Raw genomic sequence first — 21,480 nt, 5'->3', positions numbered from 1 at the left:
GGGTAGTTAGATATCCTATAGTTAATATACTGACAAGTTTGATGTATAAGTATAGTAGCCAACTAACGTTAGGTAGCTAGCTAACATACTACAGTGTGTGTGTGTGTGTGTGTGTGTGTATATTAAACTAAACGGTCTCTGCAGGCGGAGATGGATGTTCAGCTGGAGGCTGAGCGAGAGGAGGAGGCGCTGCGCCAGAACATCCTGGAGCAGGAGAGACGCGACAGGGAGCTGGCCATGAGGATCGCCCAGAGCGAGGCTGAACTCATCCCAGAGGAGAGCCAGAACGACGCAGGCCTGCGCAGGTAACAGCTCACTAACACACCTCCATAGACCATCTGTAACCCTCTGATGCGAAGCGGAGATGGGGCTTAATGAGGACTTTGGACCTGGGGAGAGACTCCGACCGTCTCTAGGCCTGCCTAACCAATCTCTTCTCTTCCTCTCTTCTCCCAGTAACGGCACCTCAGGTGTTCCATCATCCCCAGAGAGCGCTACGTAAGACACCAAGATTTAACCCCCCCCCCCCCCCCCGTCCAACCTTAACCTGACCAGTGAAGCATAACTACCCTGCATGCTGTAGCAATCTGCCAGCTTAACCAACCAACCATGCGTCTTACATGCAGACACAGCCATTGATTGATGCTAGGCTAAGTATGATATTTAAACCAAATACTAATTCGACTTCTGTTAGTGGTGACTTTTGATTCAGACTCGCCTTCATTCACCAAGTACATTTACGTGTACCAGGAATTTGACCTCTGAATTTGATTCCCAGACATGACTGAGGTCACTCTATCAAATCAAGTCCATTTTTATTTTCAAATTATTGCCAGAGGAATGATCAGTCCTTTTTAACCAATCAAAGAAAGAGGAAAAGGAAGAACCTTTTCTTCCAGTTCCCCGTTGGCTCCTGTATTGTGTACGGTTGTAATCCTCATCATTCTCTTGTTGCAGTGGAGCTGGTGGATCGCAAAAGCTCAAGGGCATGTCCATGTAGGTTCCTTTTTAAACATCACCTTCGCTGTGCAAATACACCTTCAGCACACTTGCACTTCTTTTAAATTCAGACGAGGTGCACGTAGAATATCACACGGTATATGTTTTCTATTTATGAACTATAAGGATCTGCACGTCTTTTGCATGCTTTTTGTTCTTTTTTTTTTAGCCTCGAGGCTGAAAAGAATGCATTGTGGGAAAAGCAACGGCTAGGCTGACTGCACTGACCGTTATCTTGATATTACTAATCTATTCCACCGTGTGCTGTAGCAGCATCTGCCAACTAGACCTCTGCTCCCCACAGCATTCCCACAAGCCCCTGAACTGCACCAACTCACTAACCTACGTTTTGATGGATGTGTCACGTTGTGAATCAAAGACATGCTTATGTGCACTCTGAAATGGTGTTTTGAAGGGTCATAATGGATTTGCCACATGGTTACTCTCTTTTACAAGCCACTGTTCCTGTCAATTTGAAAAGATTTCTTTGGAAATACGCTCTCTCATTCGGTAATAAGAAATTGCTTTGAAACACAGTTATACATGTTCTAGGCAGAGCATAGATATTAGAATGTACACGTTCTCTCAGTTTGCGTCACCTGAGAGTGTGCAAACCGGGAAGAGAAGCGCTACGTTATTTTCTTTTTTCATCCTTTAAAACAACAGGAGTGAGAACATCAGAGTGGTGAGTTTAATCAGTGGCCCTGTAGATCAAATCAAAGTTTGTTGGTCACGTACACAGATTTGCAAGTGTAGCTAAGCGTTTCTGTTTATAGCTGCAACAGTTCACATGCTGAGCTCTGGGGCTGTTCACACGGCCTCATGCGGAAAGGATCTCACACACACACACAGATTTATATTTGAGTCATTTAGACGGTTATCCAGAGTGACGTACGGGAGCAATTAGGGTTAAGTGCTTTGCTCAAGGGCACATAGATTTTTTTTCCCACATAGTCGGCTCAGGGATTCAAACCAGCGACTTTCCGGTTACTGGCCCAACGCTCTGAACCGCTAGGCTACTGTCCGCCTGATCAGCCTCTATGTCACGCTACAATGTGAGACCTGCTCAGATTCAGTGACCAGTAAACCAGCCAGTGTTCCAGTTAGGGAGGGAGGGAGAGTGCATTTATATTCCTGGCTGCACATGCACACACACCTTTTCTCTCTTTACACGCCTTCTTTCTCTCTCCTGTCTTACAACTGCAATCAATGTGACAGTTGGCTGGTATTGTAAGTGGTTCTAACTCTTATTATGCTGGGCTCATCATGTCCTTTTTAGGGAGGAAATGGCCAAGGAAATGTCTGAGCTTCTGTCTAGGTGGGTAGAAATCCTTTAAATTCTATGAATGAAATCTCAGGTAATCGTTACGATCACTCCAAATCTCTGAATCAAAACGTGTTATTCTGCATATCAATACTAATCTTCTTAGTAGAGATGTATCATCTTAATTTAGGCTAATTCTTCATAATTCCACTCAATTAACGATTGTTGAGTATTCCTACACAATTGGGTAGGGCTCCCCACCATGCAAATGGATGGATGATTGGTTTTCAAATCAGCCGGGGTGTCGGCTGTTAAATCTTTAAGTTGTTAAATCTTTAAGTTGTTAAATCTCAGACAATCACTAAACTTTAGCTAGCTTTTGCTACTGGTAAGTAAATAATGGTGAGACTCACTCTTCTACAACGGGGCCTCGTCATATGTTTGTTCCAACTATTATAGTTACTCACACATTATACAAGTCAGCCACATCCTGATTCCTGGCCCGCTGATGTTGCACTGTAGTAGAGCTCTTCTTTATTGGGATCCCAATCAGCTGACGCCATGTGGCCAGCCGTCAGAATGACTGAATGAGAGATGTTTGCTGGAGCCCTTCGACTACACACCCAGCAAGCACTGTTACGTTGTCTGTTTACTAATTGGTTCAAGCCGCCTCCCACTACGCCCCATTGCGACACATGGCCACAGGAAGTGGGATCAGAAGGTGCCCCGGCCTGCTGGCCCAAGGTCGATGGGGCTGCGTGCTTCTGGGTACCCGGAATAGCCGCCAACGGTGCGAGGCACGATCCCCTGGTTGGAGAGGCTCAGTGGCTCAGTCAGCCAATAGGATTAGAGCGTGGCCCAAGGCCCGTTCCAGCCTCAGATCCAGAGAGTCTAAAAGGGGCAAATCCCAGCCAGGATGTAATTAGCCCTGTCAGCAGTTAGCAGGAGGAGGAGGAGGAGGAGACGACAGATCAGACTAGCAAGAAACAGCCACACAGCTGGAGAGTTGAACGACACACAGGACCAATTTCCCCGACACGGATTAAGCCTAGTCCTTAATCTGTGTCAGGGAAACCGTCCCATACAGTGCTTAAATGGCTGTTCAACAGAATAAAGCAGTACTGGAGCAGCTCCATGACCAATTCAGTGGCCTTGTGGTTAGTGTCCTGCCTGAGATTGGAAGGTTGGGAGTTCGATTCCCAGCCGAGTTATACCAAAGACTGTAAACATGGGATCCGATGTGTGTCTGTTTGGCACTCCGCATTAAGGAGAAAAAGTATGAGAGAGGCCCTGTGATAGACTAACATCCTGTCCAGGAGGTGTAGTTGCCCATCGAGCTGCCTCACGCTACAGAAACAGGAGATAGGCTCCTGCTCCTATGAGCCGTTCCATCTCCATACAGTTGGGTTGTGAATAGTCTGTGTTACTGGTGTGGGGTTGTTAAATTTCTCTTGTCTAGCTGCAGTTCACCTGACAAACTTCACATTTCACCCCACATCATCCTGCTCCCAACTCCTCCAATGAAAATCGCAATATGTCATCATGTGATTATGACCTTTGATCTCTCTCGTTATGGATCCTGTCATTCTTGCTCCACTGGTGCCGGGTGAAGTTGCCCCTAGACGCTGATCTTGGGTCAGTTTAGAATTTTTCCCACTGATGGTTAAGGATTGGGGGAGCGTATGCCGATCCTACATCTGTACCTAGGGGGAAACTTCACCCCGGAGCGTGCTCTGGTTTTGGTTGTAATCCCACTGTCTTGATTGTTTCTGTGCTGCCAGAGGCCCACAGGTTCAGGCCACCAAAGCTGCTGCTGCTGGCACCAAGAAGTACGAGCTCAGCAAGTGGAAGTATGCTGAACTGAGGGACGCCATTAACACATCCTGTGGTAAGAAAGTTAGCCATGTTGAAGCTCATTTAGAAACTCGACTCTGACATTTTTACGTTAAGAATCTTGACTGGGACATTTTGCTGAGAGACTGTCACTCCTAACGAACCTTATGCAATATTGAACTGTCAAACTGTTTTCTGAGCCTGGTTGGCTTCGGTCTAAAAGTGAATTGTGATTCTACAGCTTTAACTTGCTCTATGGTTATTTATTAATGCCTACGTTATTATTTGATCACTTTTTTGTACATGAAAGTCATTCTTCTATCATTTGGTAGAACAGTGGGGTACCAGTGGTCAAATGTTGTGCACTATGTAGGGCAGGGATCCTCCATTACATTCATCCGTGGGACATTTTTTGTAGTTGAGCAGATGGTTATAAATAATTTGTATACTGCAAATTGACCATAAGAAGCCAAAACGGGTATGGTATTTGACCAAAACATAATAATTTCAAACCTTGATTATTGATTTACGCGCTTGAATATTCGAACAGATTTCCTAAATTAAAAACACTACGCTGATTTCCTGGGGATTTTAGTCTTATGTCCAACAACTATAACATAAAAAAAAAAAAATGGGGAGGTGGGGTGAAGTTACGTCACCCCCGGCCTTATTGGGGAACCCTGGAATAGGCTTTCATTTTGGACGCAGACTCATTCATTCGCTGCTCCCCAAGTCCTGTGTCTTATGTGCTACCAAAAATGCCCAACAATGGGGTATCTGGGGTTGCTGACGCATTTGTATTGAAAGTATTCACAAAACAATCAAGCATGCTGATATTAAGTAGTGTGCCCATTACAGGGAGACCTTTTTGACAGTGAAATGACTCATTTATCTGGTAGGTAGGGAGCCATCTTTGTGAATTCAACTTTACCAAGGCACTTAGCGGGTCTGCTGATGACAGTTTAAATGCATTTTAACCCTAGCAGCAATTGTTTTAGAATTTTATGAAGACATAGAAAGACAAACCCATCATGCTGTCTTGTCTTTTATCATTTTATGTCTTTTGAATTGTTGTGGAAGTAATGAAAGTCTTTTAGCTGTAGCTATCGTCTCTCTGTTGGTAGTCCTCCATCTCTGTGTGTAGCTCTGTCCTTTGTGGTGCTGGTAGACTTTAGAACTTGCCATGCTCTAATACCTCTTCCCCCCCCCTCCCTCTCCACCCACAGACATTGAGTTGCTGGCTGCCTGCCGAGAGGAGTTCCACCGCCGGCTGAAGGTCTACCACGCCTGGAAGTCAAAGAACAAGAAGCGTGGCAACGACACCGGCAACACTGAGCAGAGGGCCCCCAAATCAGTCACCGACTACGGTAAGGGACCCCACAGGCCACCGCGTCCCCAACCCACAGGGTCTTTCAGACAGTGTTACACAGTACAACATCAATGTAGGCGTCTTATTATGGGTCTCTTTCCATGCTGTGATAGTCGTGATTTGGAAGCATACATTTTTTTTTTATTCTGCTCCCAGTATCAGACCTCTAGTCCCCTACTGATATATTCTACTGCAATACTGATACTGTGGTTGCATCTCAAATGGCGTCCTATTCTCTACATAGTGCACTACTTTTGACCGAACCCATGTGGGCCGTGTTCAAAAGTAGTGCAGTATCTAGGGAATATGGTGCCATTTGGGACACATCCTGTTGGTGGCTGCTCTCATCCTCCAGCCTGACCTTCTCTCTTATTGTTCTCCATTGAACCCCATGCTGTCTCGCTCTGTGAGCCACAAATGGGTCCTTTCCATGTACAAAACGTGGAGTCGCCATGACAACAAACAGCTATTTTTCCTGTTTGGCAGATTGCAGATCCACTTTGTATGTGCTGTTTGTTAGACAACTGCTTGGACTACATACCACGTACACAGCCCCCATAGAATTACATATATCTGTAGCTATGCCCAGCCCCCCACCTCTCCTCCTCTCACTTAGGGTTCTATTTTCGTCTGGCGTTAAGACAGCGCTATTGTCAAACGCGTGCTTGTTTGCGATTTCGACCTGTTAAATCCCGACGCTCTTCTATTTTCAAACCCTGGCGCCAGGATTGGTAATTTTACCTGTCTTATATGAGCTCGCTTGCGCTGAGGTTGGAGGGGTAGCAATATCTGATTTGTGTCCTTAAAAACGTGCGCCAATGTTGTTTTCTGTATGCGCTGGTGGGGATATTTTAAGAACCAACCGAAAGCTGGTCTTGGCGGTAACGCGGTTGGTTATGGCATGGATTTTGACAGCAGAAGCTCGGCCTATCCAGCCATGATGCATAGTGCCCATATACACATGGAGCAAGAGATGTGCTTTCTGCCCGTGAATCTCCTATTTAAAAAAACTTTTCCCCCCCATTTTGTTTCATTTGATTAAAAACCAGACATGTCCTCCCCTCTAAATGAAAGCTGTTTTTTGTGTGTAATGTCCAATGCTTTCGCTAAGTAGTCAAGACTATCGATAAATGGTTTGGATTGTGAGACTTCTTAGAAATAAATCTTTATCACCAAAGCTTTATTCAAAGATCAAGTTTGGCAGCAGCAAAACTGTGAGTGGACATCCCTTATTTTTAATCTATGTAGGCTATTACATTATTTTAGCCAGCGCCTGTTATTATTATTTTGGATGTGCATAAAACCCCTCCATGTAGACTAATTGCCCATCATGGAACGAGAGATAAGATAATCCGGTGACATTAGTATTTAAAAACATTTGTTATTTTCTGTTTTGTTTATTTAAAAAAAAAAACGAACCCTTAGTAGGCTACCCTTACCCTACTATAACAAAAGCTGGTTCAACAGCAATGCATCTGGTGTCAATCTTATCCTGGCCATGCATTAGCCAAGTAGCCTATCCATAGCGCATGCGGTATTAAGGCATGGAACGCCATGATTGGCTAGTGAGTGGCCAAGCCCTCGTCACAACCACAACTTGTTTATTCATCAAAACCCAGCCCTTTCCCGCCACCGCCAGCTATTGCGCTCATAATAACGGCTGTGAAAATAGCAACAACAAACACAATGTCGCCAGGACCTATAGCACTACCTCCAGCTCTTAGATTTACCATTGCCTACTGCTCTCTGACACATTAACAAGCCAGAGGCTGAGGAGAGCTCTCATATTTTCAGGCTCCAAGCATAATGTAACCTACAATCTAATGATTTTGCTTGTGAATGACCATGTACAGTAGAATGGCCTTCCCTGTACTTCCATGCCTATGGTCTCATCCATTTAGGCCATGGCTACAGTAAACGCATGTAAAGACATGGTAATGGCGCTATCATTAATATCTATGAAGAAGAGGCATTGATATTAGTGATCGGCTCAAAATAGCCTCGTCTTTCTAGGAAGTTCCATTATATTGTCTTGCATGTTGATTTGTTTAATACCTGTGTCATACTGCATGTGTTGTTTGTAAGTGTAACCTGGCATGTTTACTTTCAGATCTCGCACCTCATGTGAGACAAGCACGTAAGTGGTTCTCCGTGATGTAGTAGCACCACTAACCTCAGCCCAGTGCTAAGCCCTCTATTAACCATGGGGAAATGGAGGGGAGTGCTGTGTGTGTGTGGTGGTCACTACTCGTCTGTGTGGAAGGGTTTCTGTTTTGGGATAAGGCTCTGGTCAACAGCAGTGCACTATATAGGAAATGGGGTGCCATTTGGGACGTAACCTTGGTGATGGCGTGAGGAATCTTACAGCAACTGGTTTCTTTCTAAATGTAATCGTCTTTGGTGTGCATGTTATTTTATAACAGAAGAAGATTATTAAGGGGTGTTCACTAAGTGCACCTGGAATTCTTTGCAAGTGTAGGCTATTGTATGAGATACTACAGACTTCTCGTTTTTTTACACGGCAGTGTTTTTACTTGGATGGTGTTTTGAAATGTCGAACTCGAGCTGATAGAGAATGAGGATGGGCACAAAGAGATTTCAAAGGGTTACAATGGCTGCTGTTATTGATGTTGCTGCAAATGTTATGTGGCTATGCTGACAATTGGAGCTAAAATCATTCAGGGCACTTAGGCTAACTGGTGTTTGGATGGATGTGTGCCCGCCTCCCAAATGGGACCTTATTCCGTAGATGGTGCACTACTTTTGGGCCAGCAGGCCGAAAGGTCGCCGGTTTCTAATCCCTGAGCCGACTAGGTAAAAAAAATTGCTCTGGATAAGAGCGTCTGCTAAATGACGTAAATGTAGAGCACTAGAAAGGGAATAGGGTGCCATTTGGGAAACTGTGGGTTTCTGTCTCATCGTTTTTTGGGGGAGTATGACAGCGTAACACGTCTGCCTGTTGATTGGAAGAGAAACCTAGCAGTTGAGCAGAAAGCAGGGGATTTGCTACACAACACGTACTTATACCTTGGAGATTGTTGGGTGCACATCTACTGTATATTCTCTCCTTTTCCTGTCAGTTCAGACCCTCTCATTCACTGAAGTGCATCAGACAATGAGTAGCTGGCCGTACAAATAGACGGACATCCTTGCAACGAAAAGTATTCACATATAGTGCGTCTGTCAAGGAGTTTGGTCAAAAGCAATGATGTGTATTCACATATAGAGGTTGTATACACGTCATTGGAACAAACGCCCCCCCAAAAATTCTGTCAGTCTCTCTCGGTTGCAGCTTTTGCAAGCTTTCTCTCTGGACAAAATCAACTGTTTATACGAGGGAAGGACTCTCTGAAAGGTGTTGGGAATGAGTGGGCGGCCATTGTTTGTCTCTAGTTAATAGTACCGCAATGGTGTTGGATTCAAAGTGTCATCCTCATAGTTAACGTCACAACCTTTTCGACTTTCTCACCTTTTAGTAATGGATCCGTTTTGTTTGGTGGCAGTGAATCATCAGGGAGAGGTTGCTCTAAACTAAAGGAAAATATGTACTGTACCATGCCTGTCAACAGGACTGAGGCTACTGCACCCCCCGTCTTTCCCTGGTCCTTTTCTCCATAGAGCCTCCCACCCCTTTCAATCACTTGGCCTATGTATTCCCTTATTTATTTGTGCTCCATTTTGCGTAGAATATGCAAATGTATGTTCTTTATGTTTTGATAGGAGCAGGCTCTGTAACAAACATCTGACATGCCGCTTGTCACTGATTTGCTCTCTGCTAATACCTCCCCCCCCCCCCCCCCCAGCTCTAGCAGCAACGCAGTCCCAGCATCCCTATTGGTTCTTGCTGTTCCTTCCCATTCCTACTGGTTCCTGTTTTCATTCCTATTGGTTCCTGTTCCTTCCCATCCCTATTGGTTTCTGTTGCCATTGCAATCAGCCAGCATCATTAGCCTCTCTAACTAACTCCTTCCCCAACAGCCCAGGCGAACCCAGCCCCGCCCATCCCAGCCAGGCAGCATGAGGTGGCCATGAACAGGCAGCAGCGCTACTTCCGCATCCCCTTCATCCGGCCTGGGGACCAGTACAAGGACCCCCAGAACAAGAAGAAGGGCTGGTGGTACGCCCACTTTGACGGGCCCTGGATCGCCAGGCAGATGGAGCTGCATCCGGACAAGCAACCCATCCTGCTGGTGGCAGGTCAGTCAGCAACCTGACCCAGGGGGGAGTTGGGGGGGGTTCTTTGTGTGCGTGCATGTGCCTGTCTGGTCTATTCATACTGTTACTGCCTCATAAAACTCTTGTTTTGCTGTTTTCTCTGTGTGTCTGTAGGGAAAGATGACATGGAGATGTGTGAACTGAGCCTGGAGGAAACAGGCCTGACAAGGAAGAGGGGAGCTGAGATCCTGCCCCGGCAGTTTGAGGAGATCTGGGAGCGCTGCGGGGGCATCCAGTACCTCCGGAGCGCTATCGAGAGCCGACAGGCCCGCCCCACCTACGCCACAGCCATGCTGCAGAGCCTCCTCAAGTAAAAGGTGTAGGGTGAGTTTCCCCCAACTCACTGATCCTGGGTCAGTTTTTCATTTCCCCCACTAATGGTTAGGATTGGGGAAGCTGATCCTAGATCTGTACCTAGGGGAAACTTCCACCCTGTCCCAAACCACAGGCCTCTATCTCACTACAGCAAAGGGAAGAATGCATTTAGCTACTGTACCTAACACGGCGGGCATTCAAGCATACTGTACCATGTTTTGACTGGAGGTACTCAAGTCATAAGTGAACTGCTTTTTGTTCATTGTCCTTTTTTTTTCTCCTTCATGTTGGTCTTGACGGCTTTCAATTTTCTTGTTGATTATTATTTGTTGGTGGGAGCAGGGGAATTTGCAGTGAACCTATGCAGAGTAATCGGACACTAATTACATCTAGTTTTGTTTCTTGAGCAAATGTGATGTTTTTCTTTAATATTCCTGTTACTTTAACTACGAGGCCTTATAAAAATTTAAAAAACTACTTTAACAGGGTCATTTGCTGAAAGTAGGGACTGTTTTCAAAGCTGCGCCTCCAAATAAGAGTTTTAAGAGTATTAAATCGTAGATGTTTATTACTGTGTTGGTGGTTTAACCTGACGTCTCATCGTTTTGTCTCTCTGCAGTCTTAATAACAGCTTTTTGATGATCTCACGTAAACCAATACTTTCTGTTCATGTAGTTATTACAGGACAATACTTGCACAACAGAGATGTTTGATCCATGGGTGGAAATGGGCTTCAACGCATTCTGGGGGTGGTGGTGGCGGGGTGATGATGATCTCGCTGTTCTCTCATGTGAGGCAGTTATACTTGAGCGTCAGGTTCTTCTAAGGATTATTTTCAGTAACTGCACATCAAATCACATTCATTTCAAATTATTATATTTGATAATACTGTAAACTTTTTATTTTTTTCACCTCTGGCTTTCAGACGGAATGTAATTTGAGTCGATTTTGTTCCTTCAGTCTTTACTTTTTGTTTGTGTGATTTAGGTATGCTAATGAGAGAAAGAACGAAAGAAAGCTAAAGAAAGATATTTTCATTTTCACGTTCCCCAACCATTCATTCCTAAAGCCACATGGTTGAAATTGAAATGCATTGTTTCATGTTGTCCACACAAGGCTATGATATTCCAAATATTGTGCTAATCAAATTTAATTTATGATGTGGATTACCAGAAGTGAACCATACAAATCTTGAGATACTCTAGGATTTCAAAATAGCATTCAAGTCATACTGTTGGACCAAATGTGTGTATGGGAGCAGAACTGAATGGAGAAATGAAGTTGGAGGGGTCAAGAAGACCTCAAGCTCAGATACAGTAGTCAGCTAGTCTTCCCTCTCCTGGATATATCATCTCATATTGCAATAGACACTTACGTACAGAATATTTTCTATAAGTGTATGATACAAAGAGATTAATGTTTCTACAGGAATGTACACTTATTTTCAAAAAATCTTTCTACTCTAAAATCAAAGGGTTTGGGCACATGACTCATGTTTCTTGAAAAAAAAAAAAACTACTTTAAAATGAAGCAATAATTCCTCCAAACAAAGCTACAAGGAGAAGGACAGCCTTTGTCATGTACAGTACTGTGTGTTTTAGAGACAATCTCTTGTGAGACTAGAACTACTCTCTTCAGGTAAGGCTGATTTTGTTAGTCTGGAGTTTGTTTTCTAGCGCTCCTTCTCATTCCCTTTGACGCTCTGCACAAGCGAAAAGGCGACGTCGTGGTTGTTTGAATGCATGAGATCTATGCGCTCGTGTCTGAGGCATGTCTTCTTCAGTTTAGATCTAAGTATTTATTTATGACTTTGAACACCAGAGTATACTACTGTACTGTGTGGTCTCCTGGAATATCTCTTGAAATGTACAACCAATTACTGACTGGCTTCGATATGCTCTGTGTGTGTCTCCACGCGTTACAATCATTCCTCAAATACTGCCTTTTCACTGTCACTTTTTTTTCTAATGCTGATCTCTAACTGTTGAAATAAACACATTCTTTCACTCAACTGATATTGCTCCTCGTGTTTTACGTTCTGTTACTCAATGCTACAGCAACAAAAAATACAGATCGTTCTGTGAGGAAATAGTTTTAAAAAAGCCCTATTGAAGATGGTGAGCAATTCATTTCCCCGACGTGTACAGAACAGTAGTTTTACAACACCGAGGAAACACCATTACATTATTACAGAGACAGATGTTAATGATACATCACCCACACAGGTGTACAGTATGTGTTATTCCCTATACAACGCTGCAGCATAAGTACCTCATTATGAGGAAAACATTTCTTGTAACTTTTCATCTGGCATTTTACATTAACACTTTCACTACTAAAATAAATGTCAGCACATATGTATAAAAGCAGTTAGCTGTCCTGGGATGCCATAGCAAAATGACCACATCCGTTTGACATTCATCTGTCGTTCCTGAGTCATCAGTGAACAAATGACAATGATCGAGTACGGCTGTCCACAGAGTTCGCCTGAATGTCTGTTTGACAGAAAATGGGAGTATCCTTTCTGGTAAAACACAGGCTTTGGAAAGGTCAAATGAAGGGGTTGTCTGGCTGAGTGCCTGTCTGTCCATCAGTAGCCAACAGGTCAATGTCTTTCTGCAATCACAACATAGTCCGTGATCTGCATCTGCGATTAGCTGTCGTTTATTAACATTCCCGTGTCTCTTCTGCAGTTGCCAAGTCTAAAAAAGAGAAACAGATTCCAGTGTTACCTTTCACAAAGACTGTGTACAGTGCATGCAAGCTAAAATGTATATCATTCATCTAACTGGCATACTGTATAATCCCAAATCTGATGCTTTGAATTGTATTATCTTTTGAATGAAAGTTAGCCAAACTCAATTCTGCATTCTGTTTCCTTTCATTTAACTCTTAATTCAATTTGACCCAGTTCCTCAACAACAAAATAACACTGACCCGGAAAGAGGATCAAAGAAGGCCAGACTAATCACAAAGCCAGACTACCGACAAAGCCTACATTCTGAAAGCAACAACGGCTTCTGCTCATTAACAGGCTTGAGAATCCGCCTCTACTCCATCAAGAGGTGAATAACATGCGATAAGCCTTCCCTTTGGTAGGTTTAGTTTGTCTGTGTGAAGTGTTTGTGTGTCTGTAGAAATGCACTCTGCTCTAAATCAATTTGAGCTCCACCCGTAAACTAGCAAAAATATAATGGACCAGTTTGAATAATAATTATGTCATGGTTTGATTCGCTTTTTTGTTGCGATTTAATGTAATTTGATACCTTGACATTCTCTGTCTGGGTCAGAAATGGAGTTAAAATAAAAGTCCAAAAGTTGTCCAGAGAAAACAAATGACCTAACAAGTCCTTACCTCAATACGTAGTGTTGTCATTCAACACTCGGTGTACTTAATTCGTCAGGCCTGGAAGATGTATACTTTTCTGGGTATCTACAAAAGAATAACAAAACTGATATTGAGACAAAACGAGCAAATGAAGTAGCAAAAAATAAAACAATTGCCACTATACATAATCCCAAGGGGCAAAGTCACATGGGGTGAAGCACAACGAGGTTTTTCTGTAAAGAAGACGTATTAGTCAGGAGGTTCTAATGTACATTATAAAGACCTGTGAGATGGAATGACACTGAGTTAAATATGGTGCAGTATCCTCTTGGCAAAAACAAAGTACTTTACTTTACCAATCATTTTCAAATATATCCTGATTGTAGGCCTAAATTGCTGTTCAATAGCAACCGTCTTTGAGAAATTAATACATTCCCTAATGTATCAGTACTAGATACATTTAATTTCAATCTGGCTTTAGACCCAACCATTCAACAACTACAGCATTAGTGAAACATACTAATGATATACCTTTTTCATCTGACCAAGGCAAACTAACTGGTGCCATTTAAAAAAATTAAAATTTAAAATTTAAAAAATAACTTTTTTTTAAAGCATTTGATTATTCTATCTTAATAGAATAAACATTGGTTTCACAAAAAAAAAATTAAACTGGTTCCATCCGTGTCTTTTGTTTTCATAAGACACATCACAACTTCTTGGACTCGTGTGTACCTCAAGACTCAGTATTGGCACCCCTTTTCATAATTGAATTGCCTCATTTGTCAGAATACACATGTTCACATATGCTATTACAGAGCTCTCCATACATCAGGTTAAAATATTTTGCAGATCCAAGCAACACTCCAAGATGATATTAACACTTTGGTTTTAAATCAAACAAAGTCCTATATGCTGTTTAGTACATGCCAAAGAATAAACTCCACAGCAGGCAATTTCAAAATGTGACGGAACACCGCTTGAAACTGTTGATAGTTTGAAATATATGGCTTTGAGGATAGATGCTGAATTATCTTTTGGAAGGCATAAGCTTGGGTTACTATACAGATCTACTGTAAGAATAGTTTTATTGTATCCATTAAAAATACCTTAGTCTAGGATGGGAAGCATCAGTTGGGTTACTATGGTGACGTCTATCAAAACACAACCGAGACCTTACTTTACGAATTAGATGTCATTTATAACAATCTTTGCGGATTCTTTCTTGGATGCCGTTTATAAGACACATTGCACAATGTATGAATAACTAAATTGTCTGTTACTCCCAAACAGGAGATGACTGCATTGGTACCAATTTATTTTTTAAGTGTATCAACTTAAATTTCCTTGTATATATTAAGGGACACCTAACTTCACAAGACTCGCACTACTCCTTTCGACAACAGCAGCAATTCCACATTCCAAGGGTACATTGCGAGGTTGGAGTAAGATCTTTCAGATACAAAGGCGCAACTGACTGGAATAATTTACCTATAGAAATCAAGGCATTAAAATGAGTGAATTTAAGAAAGCTCTCCTTCAAATGTTAACTGTTTGTTTATAACTAATAGAAACATCTCCATTAAGATATTTGTAAATATGTATACTGTTGAAGTCGGAAGGTTACATATACCTCTGCCAAATACATTTAAACTCAGTTTTTCACAATTCCTGACATGTAATCCTAGTAAAAATTCCCTGTCTTAGGTCAGTTAGGATCACCACTATATTTTAAGAATGTGATCTGTCAGGATAATAGTAGAGTGATTTATTTCAACTTTGATTTCTTTCATCACATTCCCAGTGGGTCAGAAGTTTACATACAGCCAATTAGTATTTGGTAGCATTGCCTTTAAATTGTTGAACTTGGGTCAAACGTTTCAGGTAGCCTTCCACAAGCTTCCCACAAGTTGGGTGAATTTTGGCCCATTACTCCTGACAGAGCTGGTGTAACGGAGTCAGGTTTGTAGGCCTCCTTGCTGGCGAACGCTTTTTCAGTTCTGCCCACACATTTTTTATAGGATTGAGTTCAGGGCTTTGTGATGGCCCCTCCAATACCTTGACTTTGAAAGTATGCTTGGGGTCATTGTCCATTTGGAAGACCCATTTGCAACCAAGCTTTAACTTCCTGACTGATGTCTTGACATGTTGCTTCAATATATCCACCATAATTTTACTTCCAGTCCCTCCTGCAGCAAAGCACCCCCACAACATGATGCTGCCACCACTGTGCTTCACGGTTGGGATGATGTTCTTTGGTTTGCAATCCTCCCCTGTTTTCCTTCAAACATAACGAGGGTCATTATGGCCAAAAAGTATGATCTTTGTCCCCATGTGCAGTTGCAAACCATAGTCTGGCTTTTTTATGGCGGTTTTGGAGCAGTGGCTTCTTCCTTGCTGAGCGGCCTTTCGGGTTATGTCGATATAGTACTCGTTTTACTGTGGATATAGATACTTTTGTACCTGTTTCCTACAGCATCTTCACAAGTTCCTTTGCTGCTGTTCTGGATTTGATTTGCACTTTTCGCACAAAAGTACATTCATCTCTAGGAGACAACGCGTCTCCTTCCTGAGCGGTATGACGGCTGCGTGGTTCCATGGTGTTTATACTTGCGTACTGTTGTTTGTACAGATTAACATGGTACCTAAGAAAAATGCACTTCATGACACTGTCATGAAGCATTATGGCCATCATAATCATAAAAGAGGGTGTGTTGTCCTGCTCCTGAAATATGATTTTGTATTCATCTCAGTCATCAGCAACAGAGCATTGGGGTAGGTGCATCTGACATTAATGTGTGTGCAATTACAATGATTACTTAATATGGTCAGTTTCAGAAAATGTTATATACACTGCTCAAAAAAATAAAGGGAACACTTAAACAACACAATGTAACTCCAAGTCAATCACACTTCTGTGAAATCAAACTGTCCACTTAGGAAGCAACACTGATTGACAATAAATTTCACATGCTGTTGTGCAAATGGAATAGACAAAAGGTGGAAATTTATTGGCAATTAGCAAGACACCCCCAAAAAAGGAGTGATTCTGCAGGTGGTGACCACAGACCACTTCTCAGTTCCTATGCTTCCTGGCTGATGTTTTGGTCACTTTTGAATGCTGGCGGTGCTCTCACTCTAGTGGTAGCATGAGACGGAGTCTACAACCCACACAAGTGGCTCAGGTAGTGCAGTTCATCCAGGATGGCACATCAATGCGAGCTGTGGCAAGAAGGTTTGCTGTGTCTGTCAGCGTAGTGTCCAGAGCATGGAGGCGCTACCAGGAGACAGGCCAGTACATCAGGAGACGTGGAGGAGGCCGTAGGAGGGCAACAACCCAGCAGCAGGACCGCTACCTCCGCCTTTGTGCAAGGAGGAGCACTGCCAGAGCCTTGCAAAATGACCTCCAGCAGGCCACAAATGTGCATGTGTCTGCTCAAACGGTCAGAAACAGACTCCATGAGGGTGGTATGAGGGCCCGACGTCCACAGGTGGGGGTTGTGCTTACAGCCCAACACCGTGCGGACGTTTGGCATTTGCCAGAGAACACCAAGATTGGCAAATTCGCCACTGGCGCCCTGTGCTCTTCACAGATGAATGCAGGTTCACACGCACATGTGACAGACGTGACAGAGTCTGGAGACGCCGTGGAGAACGTTCTGCTGCCTGCAACATCCTCCAGCATGACCGGTTTGGCGGTGGGTCAGTCATGGTGTGGGGTGGCATTTCTTTGGGGGGGCCGCACAGCCCTCCATGTGCTCGCCAGAGGTAGCCTGACTGCCATTAGGTACCGAGATGAGATCCTCAGACCCCTTGTGAGACCATATGCTGGTGCGGTTGGCCCTGGGTTCCTCCTAATGCAAGACAATGCTAGACCTCATGTGGCTGGAGTGTGTCAGCAGTTCCTGCAAGAGGAAGCCATTGATGCTATGGACTGGCCCGCCCGTTCCCCAGACCTGAATCCAATTGAGCACATCTGGGACATCCTGTCTCGCTCCATCCACCAACGCCACGTTGCACCACAGACTGTCCAGGAGTTGGCGGATGCTTTAGACCAGGTCTGGGAGGAGATCTCTCAGGAGACCATCCGCCACCTCATCAGGAGCATGCCCAGGCGTTGTAGGGAGGTCATACAGGCACGTGGAGGCCACACACACTACTGAGCCTCATTTTGACTTGTTTTGAGGACATTACATCAAAGTTGGATCAGCCTGTAGTGTGACTCCAAATCCAGACCTCCATGGGTTGATAAATTTGATTTCCATTGATAATTTTTGTGTGATTTTGTTGTCAGCACATTCAACTATGTAAAGAAAAAAGTATTTAATAAGAATATTTCATTCATTCAGATCTAGGATGTGTTATTTTAGTGTTCCCTTTATTTTTGTGAGCAGTGTATAAAAAATACTGTGGACAAGTAGGCTATGGTGTAATAAAATGTTTTGCCTTGTGTGGTAGGTTTTCTTTGGGCACTCTTATGTTGATGTCATAATCAGCCATAAAATAACACAATATATAGTACCAGTCAAAAGTTTGGCCACACCTACTCATTCCAGTAAAAACATTTTTATTTTACTGTTTTCTACATTGTGGAATAATAGTGAAGACATCAAAATGATTAAATAAATACGGAATTGTGTAGTAAAAACACATTTGTTAAACAAATCAAAATATATTTGAGATTCTTCAAAGTAGGCACCCTTTGCCTTGATGACAGCATTTCTACACATCTTGTCATTCTCAACCAGCTTCATGAGGAATCACCTGGAATGCATTTCAATTAACAGGTGTGCCTTGTAAAAGTTTAATGCATTTGAGCCAATCAGTTGTGTTGTGACAAGGGACGGGGAGCTAAATAGAAGATAGTCCATATTATGGCAAGAACAGCTCAAATAAGCAAAGGGAAATAACAGTCCATCATTACTTTAAGACATGAAGGTCAGTCAACTTTGAAAGTTTGTTCAAGTGCAGTCGCAAAAAACATCAATCGCTATGATGAAACTGGCTCTCATGAGGACCGCCACAGTAAAGGAAGACCCAGAGTTACCTTTTCTGCAGAGGATAAATTCATTAGAGTTATCAGCCTCAGAAATGGCAGCCCAAATAAATTAGTTCAAGTAACAGACACATCAACTGTTGAGAGGAGACTGTGAATCAGGCCTTCATGGTTGAATTGCTGCAAAGAAACCACTACTAAAGGACATCAATAAGAGGAAGAGATTTGCTTGGGCTGAGAAACACGAGCAATGGACATTAGACTGGTGGAAATCTGTCCTTTTGGTCTGATGTGTCCAAATTTGAGATTTTTGGTTCCAACCGCTGTGTCTTTGAGACGTGGAGTAGGTGAACGGATGATCTCCACATTTGTGGTTCCTACTGTGAAGAATGGAGGATGTGTGATGGTGCTTTGCTGGTGACACTGTCAGTGATTTATTTAGAATTCAAGGCACACTTAACCAGCATGGCTACCACAGCATTCTGCAGCGATACGCCATCCCATCTGGTTTGGGCTTAGTGGGACTATCATTTGTTTTTCAACAAGACATTGACCCAAAATGCACCTCCAGCCTGTGTAAGGGCTATTTGATGAAGGAGAAGAGTGATGGAGTGCTGTGTCAGATGACCTGGCCTCCACAATCACCCGACCGCAACCCGTTTGGGATGAGATGGACCGCAGAGTAAAGGAAAAGCAGCCAACAAGTGCTCAGCATATGTGGGAACTCCTTCAAGACAGTTGGAAAAGCATTGCTCATGAAGCTGGTTGCGAGAATGCCAAGAGTGTGCAAAGCTGTCATCAAGGCAAAGGATGGCTACTTTGAAGAATCTCAAATTTAAAATTGATTTTGATTTTGTTTAACACTTGTTACTACATGATTCCATATGTGTCATTTCATAGTTTTGATGTCTTCACTATTATTCTACAATGTAGAAAATAGTTCAAATAAATAAACACCCTTGAATGAGTAGTGGTGTCCAAACATTCGACTTGTACTATGTCACAACAGGTCTAAATATGTTTCATGATCATGAAACATATGTCAGCTGTTATGACATGGTTCTGACTGTTATGACGCTAGGTGTCAAGTAAAGTGTTACCTTTTATTGGGGGGACACACCCTTGAAAACGAGATGCTGCATCTCAAGACATTCAAAATGTCTAAATAAAAATGTTTCATAGATTTGCTGAGACAAAATTGCTCTTTATCTTTGACCTGAGAAATCATAAACTAGTTACAATAAGATTACAGGAAAGCTAAATAACGTTTTAACCTTTAGATTGTCTAAGACTTGATATTGTTGACGGTTTGTGGTGCTGTCTGGTCTAGGAGCTAGATTAGTACTATATACGGATTAGGTTGCCATTTTGGATGTACACTGTGTTAATGGGAGATGGCAAGTCTAGGTCTGTGTGGGTGGGTTAACTGGTTCCTTGTCGGGATGAAGCCCTCGAATCCCCAGACAAGCAGAAAAGTTGTGTTGCTTTCCTCGCAACACTTTAAGTAAACAACATAAGTAGAACAATGTAACGGGTGAGAGAAACAAGTGATGACCATGGATATTATGAATATTAGGTAGCAGTAAAAATGTATGGTTTAATACAAATCTTTGTACATGTATAGAAGCATACTGCAATGTTTCCTATATGTTCAGATAGTTGAAGTATTCTACGGTACCTGCAAGTGGCTCCATGCCCTGGTACTATCTCACAATGGCCCCCGTTCTGGCAGTAGTCAGGCTGCAGGACACAGATACTCTGACAGGGCAGGCCGTCCATAGCCATGTACCCCGGGTTACAGAGACATTCAGCCTCCCTGGACCATCGATTCACCACACAGTGAGAGAAGTCGTTGCACGCCAAGAACTTACAGGCATCTGCTTGATCAGCTGTTCAAAAAGGATGAGGAAGGGGGAAATGATAGGATCAGTTTCCATGAAATACCGAAGAAGCTGTGAAGCTGTCTTCTCCTCCTTTTTTAATGATGTTTTTTTTCTCAGGGAGGTAGTCAAAAGTGTTTGATTTTAATGTGGTTTTCCTCTTTTTGTCTGAATTTAATTTGAAGGTTTAGCACTTTAGCTAATGAAAAGTCTAGCAATGATGGAACATTGCATTCGATAGATTTTACACTCGCCAATTTGTAGTCTACGATAAAAGTGCTTTTATTCTTTAAAGCTGTAATAGTCTCCATGCAAAATGTTTTCATTCATTAGACTGTTACTACAGTATATTTGTTATGTATTTCATTCTGTAAACATCTTGAAATGAGTGTAACTGCAGTCTGAAATGGCACGCTATTCCTATGTATTGCACTACTTTTGACCAGGGCCCTACCTATGGGCCCTGCCTATGGGCAAAAGTAGTGCACTATATATGGAATAGGGTGCCATTTGGGACACAACCCGGGCCTCGTCTCGTACCAGGCTCTATGTCCAGAGAGTGACTGTCAATCTCAATGTTGAGTCTCATGGCTGCAGCGTTGCAGAAGTCTTCCAGGACACAGTGGACGGCCTGGGTCACGTTGTATGGCACTGACTTGGTGAACTTCATCTTGCTGTTGACCACAATGCTGCCATTCCTGAAGTTAAGAATCTCTAGCTTCTTGAATCCTGTTAGATTGGACTGCAGGTAAGGCAGCAGCTGAACAGAAACGAGATAAGCCAAAAGTGACTAAAGCGTTGAGGACAAATTATTTTCAATTGACATTTAAATGTTTCCAATGTGTTTAACTTTTTTCTCTTAGGCATAGAAAGAGATTATTGGCCTTCACTTATTTGAACGACTTTCTCATAACACTGACATTTTTAATCACTGTCCGTAATTACCATGTGGTAGTTCAAAGAGTTCTACCTGCTACACCCCATGTTTTTATACACTATTGAAGTGTAACAAAGCCCTCATACTAAAATCCTCTACTTGTGACCGGTGTGGCAGTGTCCCATTATTCAAAGCCATGAAGTGATAATACCAGGTCTAAACCAGGTCTAAGCCAGGTCAAAACCAGCACCTTCCCTCGGAGTTGAATAAACCATTTAAAAGGATGTAATTCCTCGGCTCCTGAGCATAGATCAGACAAGTCCGGGGGGAAAAAAACTTTGCCTTCAGTTATTTCTTTCAATTGAAAATATTGAATGTAGAACCATTACTGGCAGGCAGCACAT

General features: G+C 42.9%; 2 protein-coding genes across 11 annotated transcripts in view; one reads left to right on the top strand and one right to left on the bottom strand.

The window, feature by feature from the left end:
* The window catches only part of LOC139582257 (unconventional myosin-VI-like), a 95,717-nt gene extending 83,711 nt beyond the window's left edge, over positions 1-12,006 (top strand). The window contains exons 28-36 of one of the 10 annotated variants that reach the window (XM_071412244.1): positions 145-305; positions 457-498; positions 958-996; positions 2,279-2,317; positions 4,045-4,151; positions 5,323-5,463; positions 7,576-7,602; positions 9,444-9,662; positions 9,795-12,006. In XM_071412244.1, coding sequence (XP_071268345.1) covers positions 145-305; positions 457-498; positions 958-996; positions 2,279-2,317; positions 4,045-4,151; positions 5,323-5,463; positions 7,576-7,602; positions 9,444-9,662; positions 9,795-9,994 — 975 coding nt within the window. In that variant the 3' untranslated portion in view covers positions 9,995-12,006. The remainder of the gene's footprint in view (positions 1-144; positions 306-456; positions 499-957; positions 997-2,278; positions 2,318-4,044; positions 4,152-5,322; positions 5,464-7,575; positions 7,603-9,443; positions 9,663-9,794) is intronic. The other 9 variants (XM_071412249.1, XM_071412247.1, XM_071412246.1 and 6 more) reach the window with 9 other exon arrangements.
* Positions 11,471-21,480, bottom strand: part of LOC139582255 (interphotoreceptor matrix proteoglycan 2-like) — a 32,661-nt gene continuing 22,651 nt past the window's right edge. Inside the window, exons 12-15 of the mRNA XM_071412243.1 lie at positions 20,740-20,959; positions 19,998-20,208; positions 13,351-13,428; positions 11,471-12,697 (exon numbers count right to left, since the gene is read on the bottom strand). Coding sequence (XP_071268344.1) covers positions 13,368-13,428; positions 19,998-20,208; positions 20,740-20,959 — 492 coding nt within the window. The 3' untranslated portion in view covers positions 11,471-12,697; positions 13,351-13,367. The remainder of the gene's footprint in view (positions 12,698-13,350; positions 13,429-19,997; positions 20,209-20,739; positions 20,960-21,480) is intronic.

Source organism: Salvelinus alpinus, chromosome 8, assembly GCF_045679555.1.
Source record: "Salvelinus alpinus chromosome 8, SLU_Salpinus.1, whole genome shotgun sequence".
Classification (NCBI taxonomy): domain Eukaryota; kingdom Metazoa; phylum Chordata; class Actinopteri; order Salmoniformes; family Salmonidae; genus Salvelinus; species Salvelinus alpinus.
The sequence above is the reverse complement of the archived record's forward strand: the minus strand, read 5'-3'. Positions and strand labels throughout refer to the sequence as shown.